Genomic DNA, 13102 nt, shown 5'->3' on the forward strand with positions numbered 1-13102 from the left:
TTACTGTCTTTATAATAAGATCCCAAACTGTTTTACATTATGCCAGTGTTAGCCTTGACTATTTATTCCCATCTTAACAGACTAAAGAAAGCACACCAGCACCATTATAAGCTTCTTCTTCCTGGTGGTCTTAAATGAACTTAACTTTCTTCATCACCACAAACAGCAAGCTATAAGTATTTTCTCCACCAGAGAACAGTTCTACCTAGCCCAGACTTTCAACTTCTGAAATTACCCAACTTAAATCCAAACTAAAGTAAACATATCCTTTTTTCTGGGAATTAAGAAAACCTTACCATAAGTATAATTTTATTTCTAGATGGTAACAACTGTTTAACAATGTTAGATACTGTTAAAAGTATTAGAAATTCCATACTATTGTAATATGTTGTAAACCAAGTTTATAAACTTTTTGTTTCAGCATGATAAATAAGATTACCCACTCTATCTGGAAGAATTAAATTCACTGACTCTTATATACCAACAGTAAATGATACAGTTATTTTATGTCTAAAAGACAGATGCACAGATATTTAACAATTATAGAACCATTACCATATCTCAGCTGTCCTGGGGTGGGTGGTGGAGCTTCCAACTTTTCTAAAGGGGAAAAAAAGGGTTTAGGTCAAGAATTAGTTACTATAGCATGATTTCTTTATTACAATAAAGAAAATACCAGCAGATTTACAAAGTGTGAGAACATCAAAGTTTATTCATAAATTTTTGTAGGTTAATGGACCAAAGTTATCCATACAGAAAATAATACTTGGTATGGATTAAATTACAAGGCTAGAAAACAAAACTAAACTTTAGTTACAAGTCTACCATGGAACCTATGACTCTGAGTAATCATTAGTCTTTCATTTTTGTGTTTTTTAAGTCCTTGCATCTATATGATGAGCCTGTTTACACTAACTACAGGAAAAAAAAACCTTTGAAATATAGCTACCCTTCTTTAAGATGCAGTGATAGATGACTTAAGAATTATATATACAAACACTGATAGCAGAAAAGAGAATATTCAAATAGACCTAGGTATCCTTTAAAAAACAGAAAATACCATTTTTAAAGCAATGTATTACAACAAAGACTTCACTGGATTGTGTTCTGTTCCTTAATCTCCCTTGATAATACACTGAATATTCTTAGTTTTAAAACCTATATACTATTGGATAATACAGAATATTCTGCACAATAAAATGACCAAAAAAGTAGGGTGCTATTCAAAATCATAAGTAACAATAAACTATTTATAATATATAGCATAATAAACACACAAAGTTTTCACAAGTATAAATCAAAGTGAGTATCTTTAAGTGCCATCATTAAATATAAAAATTAACAATTATTATAAAGAAGCAATGTATCTAATCTCATAACAATAACCATCTCACCATTTGTATAAATACAAGAGTAAGCTATGGTAAAATGGCAGAGAACATACTTTCTTTATCCTCAACTAGTCCAAAAGAATTAACTGACAGTCTATGGAGGAGAACCCATACCATGGACACACTGTTCTAAAGACTTAGTATAACCAGACTGTCCAAGGAAATACATTACAAACTGGATATATATTTTCTAAAATATTTGTTTATAATCTACAACAACATAAGAACTAAAGAATTTAGTTTTAGAAAAGTAAAAAGCAAATAAATCTCCACTGATAAGCTGGATATATAAAAAAGCAATATTGCCCATATTTGTGAATGGTATTTTACTAAAAACACATATAGTACCAAAATGGTTTTGCAGTAAGAAGTACACTAAAATGTTGAGTTTAATCAATTAACATATTATTCAGAAAGTTCTAAAAATGCAAGTTTGTTTTGTTTTCCCTTTCTTAAAGAAGAGTTATGAAATGAAGATATACTAATCTTTGCAGAATTTCACATCTGATTAAAATATGTTCTCTATTTATTGACTAACACCATTACCTCAAAATCTATTTTGAAAGCATGCAAATGGTTTTCCAAATGTTAACAAGGAATATAGGATACCACTGTACTCCACAGAGTTTTCTGGTGAAGTAAACATGCAAAAGTGGTTACATACCAGAACTATTTGCTAGTTGCATTACTCTCATCATCACTACAGTTCTGACACTGTGAGGAGAAGTCCTTGTCAGTTGACTGGAACATCTTGAAATACCTAAAAATTCAACAAGCAGGACCTTCCCAATAGAATGAGAATATACAGAGTCCTTGCTTTTACTTCTTCAAATTCCCTACATATTCATATTGAGCAAAATATTTAAAATATTGTACAACTCCTAAGAAGAAAGGATAAGAGGTAGGCAAATGTATAAGGTGCAGCAAAGAGAAAACAACAAAATAATGTAACCAAAAAATTTTTTAAAGACTGAGAAAGAGAAAGATAAAGGAGACAGAGCAGGGAGGAAAACCACTGGCACAGAGATTAAAGTAAAATCAAAGCAGAGATTCTGCCTCCTGCTTCACAAAGAGCTTACTGAGTAGCAAGAGGAAACATGAAAGGAACATTTCCTAGAAAGTGGAAATTACACTGGAAATTATCCATCAAAAATTTTTTAAATCATAAATTGATCTTTCTGAGGACTCTAACACTGTAAATTACCTTCTTTACTATGTTAACTGAATCAAAACTATATACATCAGAAGTGAAAAATATTGGATGTACAATATACAACAGAACTCAATCTTGGAAATAAACCCACACAATCTATATAGATTTTAGAAATCGATACAAAATTTTCTTTTGACTTATGGTAAACTATCTGTATTTACACTGGAAATGTATTCTATCCTAATGATGCATTAAGAAGACTTTGGAGTTAGAAAAACTAGTTCTTTCAGTTTCTGTGTGTGTGTGTGTGATATATCATGCTTTCTTCTTTTTCTGAATATCTTTAAAAAATAAGAAAGCCATTAAGATTGTACTTCACCATACCATATTTTCCAATGATTTTAGCTTTAAAAATCTGGTTCTATTTCTATTATTGGCTTAGTAACCTCCTACAACACCAATTCTGCATAGAGTAACTATATACCATACACAAACATATAATAAATAAATAGTTACCTAAATGCACTAAACAATGACCAAAACAGGTTGATTCTGGAAGGAATCAACACTTAGAGAAAGGAACTGCACTAAGTGAGTTACCTACTTATTGCAGCTTTTGGCCTGAGGGCAGACCTCAACCCACAATATATTTGGCAACTAAAACTCAAACAAAAAATCTTCAGTCTTTCGCCTGAAGAAGCAGTGGACAGGGTGCAAGGTAACCAAAGCCACTGGAAAGTGAAAGGGGAGTCCTGGAAAGGATAGAGTCAGAAAGGAGGAGCCCTAAATTCTGTATATACAGTCAGTTCAAAATATGGCTGACCTGTGAACCACACATTTGCAGTTAAAAAAAAAAAATGCTAGCTAAGGGTAAAATAACTGAAGATGTGATCTACACACCCAGAGACAGAGTTTGCAAGTATGAGCCTAACCATCAACTGCTTGCTAAAACAAGTAAAGAAAAATTGATACTTTTTAGAAGAATAAAACACGACCTAGAGTTGCTACAACATGGTAACTGCAGCACTAAGATATAATCCAAAATTATTTCACAAACAAAGAAACAGGAAAACATGACTCATTTTCAGGAGAAAAAAACAATAGACAGAGATCAATTCTGAAGTGACTCAAATGTTACAAGTAGCAGACAAGGACTTTAAAGTAGCAATTAAAATTAAATTCAAAAATATAAATGAAAACATAACCAAACAGAAACTATAAAAAAAAGAATCAAACTCAAGTCCTAGAGCTGAAAAATAGATTATCTGAAATTTCTAAATTAATTGGGTAGGCTTAAAAGCTAAATGGAGGTTATAAAACAAAGAGTGAACATGATGATAGATCAATAAAAAAACCCAATCTGAAGAACAGAAAATAAAAGGATTGAGAAATAATGAATGAGTCTCAGAAACCTATGGCTAAATATTGAAAAGTCAATACATGTGTAACTGAAGTTCCAAAAAGAGAGAAGAAAGAAAAGGTCCAAAAAATATTTAAATAAATAATGGCTAATAATTTCCCAAATTTGGTGGAAGAAAAAATTTCAAAAGATTCAAGAAAGTTCAGTGACCCCCCGGTAGAATAAGCATGAAGAAAATCAATGATAAAGAAAAAGGAGTCTTGAAAGCAGTCACAAAAAAATGACACATTAAATAAAGGAAAACAGTGATTTATATATACAGTGATTTATATATACTTCAAGAAGTGATTTATATATACTTCAAGAAGAAAAAAGAAGAAAAAAAAGCTGTCAACCCAGTATTCTATATCCAGAAAGATTATATCCTTCAAGAATAAAGGCAAACCGTATCTTAGATAAACTAAAACTATAAGAATATGTTGTCAGCAACCTGCAACATAAGAAATGTGAAAGCAAATTCTTTATACTGAAGGGAAATACCAGTTGGGAAGAAGGATCTTCAGGAAAGAATGAAGAGTATCAGAAATGGTAAATATTAAGTAAATATGAAAAACTACTTTTTCCCTAGTAATTTAATTTAGGTAGACCTGACTGTCGAAAAGAAAAAAAAATATAACTCTGTCTTTTGGAGTTTATATATATGTAGATGTAACTCATATAACATCAAAGCATAAAGGATGAAGAAGGTTACAAATGGACCAATTTGGTAATTTGGTTGTAATATTTTTACAATGTCTATTATGTGATACAATATTAGCTTCTAAGCAGTCTATTAAGAAGTAAGAATGCATATTTGTAATGCCTGGAGCAATCACACATACAGACAAAATGCAATGAGGATACAGATAAAAAGCCAGTAAATAATTTGAAGGGAATTTTAAAAAAAATATTAAATTAAGGCAAAATAATGCAGGAAATGAGAACAGAGGGACAAATAGGAAAAAGTAAAATAGCAAACCTATATCCTACCACATCAGTAATTACATTCAATGTTAATGGACTAAACACTCCAAACTATAGGCAGAGATTGTCAAAACAGATAAAAAAGCAAGACCCAACTATAAGATATCCACAAGAATTACAATTTAGTAGGTTGAAAGTAAATGGATGGTAAAAGATATACTATACAAACACTAAGCTTATAAAGGCTGGAGCAGCTATATTATCAAATAAAGTAGACTTAAAGAATATTACCAGAACCAGGGACATTTCACAGTCATAAAAGAGTTAATTCGTCAAAAGGCATAATAACAATTTGATTAGGCCTAATAACACAGCTTCAAAATGCACAATGCAAAATCTAACAGAATTAAAGGGCAAAATGAACAATTCTACAATCATACTTAGAGATGTAAAAGCCTTTTTCTCAGCAATTGACAGAACACTAGGCAAAAATATCAGTAAGATATAGATTCTTTGAACAATACCAATCATCCTGATCTAATTAATATTTAAATGACACTCAACAACTAGAGAATACATATTCTTTTCAAGTGGAAATGGTACATTCATCAAGATAGACCATAAGCTGATCCACAAAACATGTCAATAAATTTATGATTAAAATAATAAAGAATATGTTCTCTGACCAAAATGGAATCAATAACAAGATATCTAGAAAAAAACTGAAAATAAAATAACATTTCTAAATACATGGGCCAATCAAAAAGAACTATTTCACAACATTTGCTGTAACATGGACGGGACTGGAGGAGATAATGCTAAGTGAAATAAGTCAAACAGAGAAAGACAATTATCATATGGTTTCACTCATTTATGGAACATAAGTAGGAAGATCAGTAGGAGAAGAAAGGGAAGAAGGAAGGGGGCGTAAAAAGAAGGGGGAGTGAAGCATGAGAGACTATGGACTCTGGGAAACAAACTGAGGGCTTTAGAGGGGAGGGGGATGGGGGATCAGGATAGGCTAGGTGATGGGTATTAAGGAGGGCACGTGTTGCATGGTGCACTGGGTGTTACACGCAAGTAATGAATCAGGGAACTTTACATCAAAAACTTGGGATGTACTGTATGGTGACTAACATAATAAAAAAATATTATAAAAATAAATAAATAAATACATGGGCCAAAGAAGAAATCAAAAGGGAAATAAGAAAATACTTCAAACTGAATATGAGTGAAAATAAAACATATCAAAATTTATGGTATGCAGCTAAATGAATGCTTGAAGGGAAGTTTGAAGTACTTACATTAAACCGAAGAAAGGTCTAAGATAAATGGCCTATGGTTTTATCATAAGAAGCTTTGAAAAAAAGAGCAAGTTAAATCAAGAGTAAGTAAATAAAAAGAAGGAAATAACAAGAGTTGAAATTAATTAATAGAAAACAATAAAGGAAATAGACAAAGGCAAAAGTTGATTTTTTGAAAACATAAATAAAATTAATAAACCCCTAGGTACACTGATCAAGAAAGAGAGAGAAAACACAAATTACTAATATCAGGAATGAAAAGAGGGGACATCACTACAGATCCTACAGGAATTAAAAAGAGTATTATGAGTAACTTTATGCCAACAAATTCAACAACTTTGATGAAATGGACAAACTGTATGAAAAATACAATTTACCAAAACTGACATAAAATAAAACAAAAAATCTGAATAGCTCTATTGATAAAATTGAATTTGTCATCAAACGCTTTTGCATAACAAAAACACATAAAAATCCTCCAGGCCCAGATGGTTTCATTGCTGAATTTTATCAAATTCATAAAGAAAAAAAAAAAACAACCTTACACAAACTCACAAACTCTTTCAAAAAATAGAAGGAAATACTTCCCAACTTGTTTTATGAGGCCAGAATAATCCTAAAAATAAAACCTAATCAAGAAAGGACAAAAAAGAAAAAACTGCACACCAATACCCCTCATGAACACAGACACAAAAATCCTTAATTGAATGACAACTGTTCTGCTTTTCCAAAGTATGTGTTTATCTGTAAGAGTAGCAAAAAATAACACCCAGACTTCCTTACATTTTTCTCTTTCTTAAATATTTCTCATTGTTTGAAGGAGAAGTTGCTCTTAGTAGAGTCCCATGTTTAGAAATATACAGGTTAGGGGGCACCTGGGTGGCTCAGTCAAACATCTGACACTTTATTTCAGCTCAAGTCATGATCTCAGGGTCCTGAGATCAAGCCCTGCATTTGAGGCTTGAGATCATCTCTCTCCCTCTCCCTCTGCTCCTCCCCTCCCTTCAAAAAAAAAAAAAAAAAAAAAAAAAAAAAAAAAAAAAAAAANAAAGAAAAAGAAAAAGAAAAGAAACACACGGGTTAGGAAAATAACCAGCAAGCATTTATGAGATAATATTTACTTATAGGATTTTTTTTCCTTTTGATTTCACATTTAAAAGTGTACTTGAGGGAGGATAAATAAGAGAAGACAGTTGTTGCAAACCACTAATTTAAAAAATGAAAATTATTTGAAGTGGAACTATCTCTTCCTCCAACCATTCTTGAGAATTTAAATATATTCAATTATAATACATAAACAAATATAATACAAAAATATCCTAGATATTCATTACAAATCTTAAAAATATAAGAAAAACATCTTGTATGCTTAAATATAAGATTTTTCAACACTTTCAGCATTTTTTTTTAAAGATTTTATTTATTTATTTATTTGACGGAGAGAGAGACAGCCAGTGAGAGAGGGAACACAAGCAGGGGGAGTGGGAGAGGAAGAAGCAGGCTCATAGCAGAGGAGCCTGATGCGCAGCTCTATCCCAGTATGCTGGGATCATGCCCTGAGCCGAAGGCAGATGCTTAATGACTGGGCCACCCAGGCGCCCCAGCACTTTCAACATTTTGTTTTGCTTCAGTAACCCAGGAAGATTCCAGAAAACAATTTAAAACATATAAAGCAATTTTACTTTTTTTTTTATTAAACGAAACTCTTAACTTTTTAGACTGTACAAAGCATGAGGTATTTAGTTTTCTAATTAACTGAAGCAACCAGAGACCTGCTGTAGCCTGTAAAATACTGTTACTACCTAAGCAGTATTAAAATTTTTTAAAAAGGAGTATTTCTTTGATGAATTAGAATACTAAAATGCATCACAATCATTTTAATGCTCATTATTATCTATTTAGGAAATATAAAAATGAGGGCACTGTCACATAAAAAAGAAATCAGAAGAGAGTCAAAAGAAAACAATTAAGGACGTTTTTTCTCCTATTTCAGGACTAAAGAAGTATTTAATCTAGCTGCTTTTTATATTTTGTTACATAAATATAAATATTTAAGTTGTATTTACTGTATTTACTTAAAGAAAGAGGAATGTTAGATTAGGAAGAGAACAGCAAAGGAAGAAATGAAAGATTTCAAACGCTGAGATATTTTTAAAAAGAGAGGGAGAGAGAGAGATTATTTTAAAGGGCTCCTCAGAGAAGGACTCACAAGAAAGAGACTCCCTAGATCTGGGCGAATGAGTTGCTAGGACATGGGTTTTTTCAGTCCCTCTACTGTGATTCTTTGTTGATCAGCCATCTAGTGGTCTAAACTTGGTATCTTTAGCTCAGATCCGTTGTGCACAAAGATACTCCTAATGCACAGCACAGAGCTAAGCACTATGGGAAAAACAGATGAAAAGAAAGCATCTCAGCTGTGCCAGAGGTTCTCAGGTTTTGCTGTAGGACACAGGTCTAAAGGTTTCTGTATCCTGCCTCGGCCATGTTCTCAAGATTTGTTTCAAAATAAATTCCTGACAAATCATTTATCATTGTCTTTTTTTTTTTTAAACTTAAAATGGCATCTAGTAGATAAAATCGGCTAATTGCAGACTCTAATAAACTAATTTCCAGTTAACTTTTTTTTTTCTTTTTCTTGTATTGGAAAGTAACCAATTATTTTTTACTGGTAAGATTCAGAAGAAGCTTTCCTAGGACATATATCTCGGACAGTAATCCTACAGTCAAGCCTACATTACTGCAATGACGTCATGACCTCTAACCATAGAAGAACTACTATTACCATTTTAAAGCTCACGCTTGCTTTAATCCTGCAAAATTCTTACTAGGTTTTATCAAAACATCTTAGAATACTTCATAACTAAAATGTAACTTATGCATTCAAATATTTTTATGAGTGCCACAAGTATACCAAAATTTACCCTTTATATTAATGCTTAGAATAAAGAAGAAAATTCTTTTTTTTTTTTTAAGATTTTATTTATTTATTCGACAGAGATAGAGACAGCCAGCGAGAGAGGGAACACAAGCAGGGGGAGTGGGAGAGGAAGAAGCAGGCTCATAGTGGAGGAGCCTGATGTGGGGCTCGATCCCAGAACGCTGGGATCACGCCCTGAGCCGAAGGCAGATGCTTAACCTCTGTGCCACCCAGGCGCCCCAAGAAGAAAATTCTTTTAAATTGAACATGTAAGTTTTAGAATAGAACCTCTGGAAATAGAACAGCTGTCTGCAACCTAGCCATACAATGCCTTGTGCCTCTGATTCTGCTTTTCAGTCAAAATGGATTGCTTTAATAGGAATTTACTGTAAACCTCTTAAACAAGCCATATTTATATTCACACATAGATGCCTTATGTAATACATATACATAATTTACACATAAATATTTATTTATTCATATTTACATATATTAAAAAGATGAGGATATTGAGTTTGGTTTTCTTAAGAATTTTTAAGCAAAATTAGAAAATAACATTTAAAATACTAAATTCTTTTGGCTTATCTAAAGGAAGAAGTTGTACTTTTCAATTATGAAGACCGAACATGTTTATTGTGGAAAGTTAAAGAGATTCAGAAGAACAAAAAAAGAAAATTCAACTACCTATAACTTACCAGAAGTAAACATTTTGATGTATTATCCTTCAATCTCTTTTCTATAGAGATGTATATATAAAATGCATATAAAATTGTATTCTGCCATTTTCATAAGGCATTATCTGGTGAATATTTTCCCTCATCTTCAAATTTTTTAAGGTAATGATTTTATTGGCATTTTTTCATTATATGATGTACAACAGTTTAACTAATCCCCTATTACTAGATAGATACTTATTCTTTATTCTTTTTCACTTTTACAAAGAAAATAAAAATAAACTTGTACCTAAATCTTTTTATGTTCCTCTGAAAGTTCCTTAGGGTAGATTCCTAAGTGGCAATACTAGGTCAAAGGGAAGGAAGGAAGGAAGGAAGGAAGGAAGGAAGGAAGGAAGGAAGGAAGGAAGGAAGGAAGGAAGGGATTTAAGGATTTTTAAAATTTTGCAAAATTTCTCTCAGAAAGAATATGCCAAATTAGTTTCCCATCTTGCTGCATTTTTATTTTTTCAATGTTATACTCTACTAAAACCATTTTCGTGTTTTCAGAATGTAGGTTAAATGTCATTAAAACAAATCCTTGGAAGAAATTTCTAAGCCCTAATCAGTTGTCAAATTATTTTAACTGGTAAAATATTCTAATAAAACAATTAGGTAGGACAGGTCTGAGAAGCTTATTTTATGATTTAACAAGTATATCTCCCCTTAATTATATTTCCCTTTAAAAATAATTCTTTTATATAAAAAAACTTCAGTCTAATATTAATAAGCATTTCTAGAATACTCTTTACTATAAGGTATGCCTGGTGTACTTCTTTTTTATTTATTTTAAAGAACTTTGAATTTATTTTAGAGAGAGAGAGAGAGAGAAAGAGCAAGAAGGAGAGGGAGAGAAAGAATCCTCAAGCAGACTCCCTGCTGAGCATGGAGACCAACATGGGGCTCAATCCCAGGACCCTGAGATCATGCACTGAGTGGAAACCAAGAGTCAGCCACCTAACTGACAGAGCCACCCAGGAGCCCCATAGTTCCTTTTTAAATAAGTTACTCTACTTAGAGATAGATCTTAAATTGAAAATCAAAACATTTTGGTTGAAGAAATGTAAGTAGAACACATATAGTATCTAGATTTTAGTCTCTATTATAAAATTATAACACATGTTCGTAATGGTGATGCTGGAAAACAAAACTAGGCCCCTTAACATACAGAATGAGTTCCATTATATTATTTAATAGAAACCATAATTCGTCATGTTCACAAACATTCCATCATTAAACTTAACCATATTTTACAAATTGTAAATCCAAACTTGAAAAAAAAAAAAAAAGGAAAATCTGAAAACCAAAAAGAGGAGTCTTGTTTTCTATTACGCTTTAAAGGCAATGATAATTCTAAATGTGGTAACTTATTTTAGTCTGTTACCATGGACATGAACATCAATATAAGATCACAAATCAAGGAAACAATTTAAAATAATTTATAATGTACTTAATAAGAAAAGTACCAAAGCAACTATACTCTGGGATGACATAAAAGGAACAGTTTAATGCACACATTATTCCTTTAATTATAAATAATGGTATAAGTGTCCAATTATCCAGTTTCTGATCTTCTGACCACCTGTTATTTGCTCCAGACCCCACCCAGCATTTTCTCTAAGGAAGTACAGAAAGTAGACTTGGCAACACAAATCACACTTTGGCCTAATAAGAGATTTAAGATAAGAAAAGAGACGAAACTACTGTGTTTAAGCAACAACTTGGAGACTGCAGGTCTTAGTTACCCAATTCATGAACATTATGAATAACTGTTTAGACTTTTAATAAAATCAAAAGTTCTAAAGGGTAAGGCGAAATTTACAATAAATATATATATATAACACATTAAAGAATACAAACTCAAAATGCAAACAATGCCATATACAAAATAATTTAAACAAATCATGTTAAATAATCAAACATGCACCAATCAGGAAAAAGCTTATAAAAGGTTTTAAAAAAAAAGCTACAAAGCAATATTTTTAAAAGAAACAAATTAGTATGACTAAGTACTACACTTATAAAAACTCAAATTTGAAAAGTGAACACTCTATAGAAATAGCAAGGAACTATTTAACTTAATAAGTTTAGTAAGTTTCAGTTAAGTCTTTTAGAATAAAAACTGTAATTGTAAAAGTCCTTTCTAATAATTTTTTAAAATAAATGCCTTAAAAAAATGCATGCCTTAACTAAGTAGTGCGCCCCCCCGCAAAAAAAAAAAAAGCATTTGAGTGTGATTTTTAATTTTATTTAGCATTTAAAAGTGTACTGCAACATGCACATTATGTAGAAAAGAAACTCCTACCTGGATCATATAATACTATTACCTCATTAACCTCTGGGGAACATAACATGGGACTTGAGTCATCATTGCAACCTAGACTAGTATCTAGTTAACTTCAGGGAAACTAACCCATTCCTGGGTTCAGGCAGGCCAGTAACATAACAGCTGAGGACAGGAGTCGGCCAGTAGTAATGATGAGGAAGGTAATAGTACCCAGTCAATTTTCACATTTACTAACCTAATTAATGTAGTAACATGTTAATTGTTTAACTCTGGCTTAAAAAATAGTAAATATAGAAATACAATTATTTATTTCTCTTTTATCTGTCAATTCATAGAAGTTTTTTTTTTATTTTCTTTTTAATTTTTAATTTTTTATTTAAATTGAATTAGCCAAGGCACCTGGGTGGGTCAGTTGGTTAAGTGACTGCTTTCAGCTCAGATCATGATCCTGGGACTCCAGGATCCAGTCCCGCACTGGGCTCCCTGCTCTGCAGGGAGTCTACTTTTTCCTCTGACCCTCCCCCCTCTTGTGCTCTCTCTCTCTCAAATAAATAAAATCTTAAAAAAATTTAAAAAATATATATTGAATTAGCCAACATATAGTACATCATTAGTTTCAGGCATAGTGTTCAATTATTTATCATTTGTGTATAACACCCAGTGCTCATCACATCACATGCTCTCCTTAATGTCCGTCACCCAGTTACCCCATCCCTCCCACCTCCCCTCCAGCAACCCTAAGTTTGTTGCCTATAGTTAAAAACCACTCACAGGTTTTCTCCCTCTCTGATGACTTCCCATTCAGTTTTCCCTTCCTTACCCCATGATCCTCTGCACTGTTTCCTATATTTGACATATGAGTGAAACCGTATGATAATTGTCTTTCTCTGTTTGACTTATTTCACTCAGCATAATACCCTCCAGTTCCATCCATATCAATGTAAATGGTAAGTATTCATCCTTTCCGATGGCTGAGTAATATTCCATGGTGTGTGTGTGTGTGTATATATATAT

The 13102-nt window shown here is 32.0% G+C and overlaps 1 protein-coding gene across 5 annotated transcripts in view; it reads right to left on the reverse strand.

Annotated features, from left to right (window-relative positions):
• Positions 1-13102, reverse strand: part of TMEM65 (transmembrane protein 65) — a 117525-nt gene that overhangs the window by 79940 nt on the left and 24483 nt on the right. Inside the window, exons 1-2 of one of the 5 annotated variants that reach the window (XM_034668588.1) lie at positions 2056-5513; positions 556-600 (exon numbers count right to left, since the gene is read on the reverse strand). In XM_034668588.1, the coding sequence (XP_034524479.1) occupies positions 556-600; positions 2056-2089 (79 nt within the window). In that variant the 5' untranslated portion in view covers positions 2090-5513. Of the gene's footprint in view, positions 1-555; positions 601-2055; positions 5514-13102 lie in introns of those variants that run through there. The other 4 variants (XM_034668591.1, XM_034668590.1, XM_034668589.1 and 1 more) reach the window with 4 other exon arrangements.

The sequence above is a fragment of the Ailuropoda melanoleuca genome, chromosome 9, assembly GCF_002007445.2.
Source record: "Ailuropoda melanoleuca isolate Jingjing chromosome 9, ASM200744v2, whole genome shotgun sequence".
Classification (NCBI taxonomy): domain Eukaryota; kingdom Metazoa; phylum Chordata; class Mammalia; order Carnivora; family Ursidae; genus Ailuropoda; species Ailuropoda melanoleuca.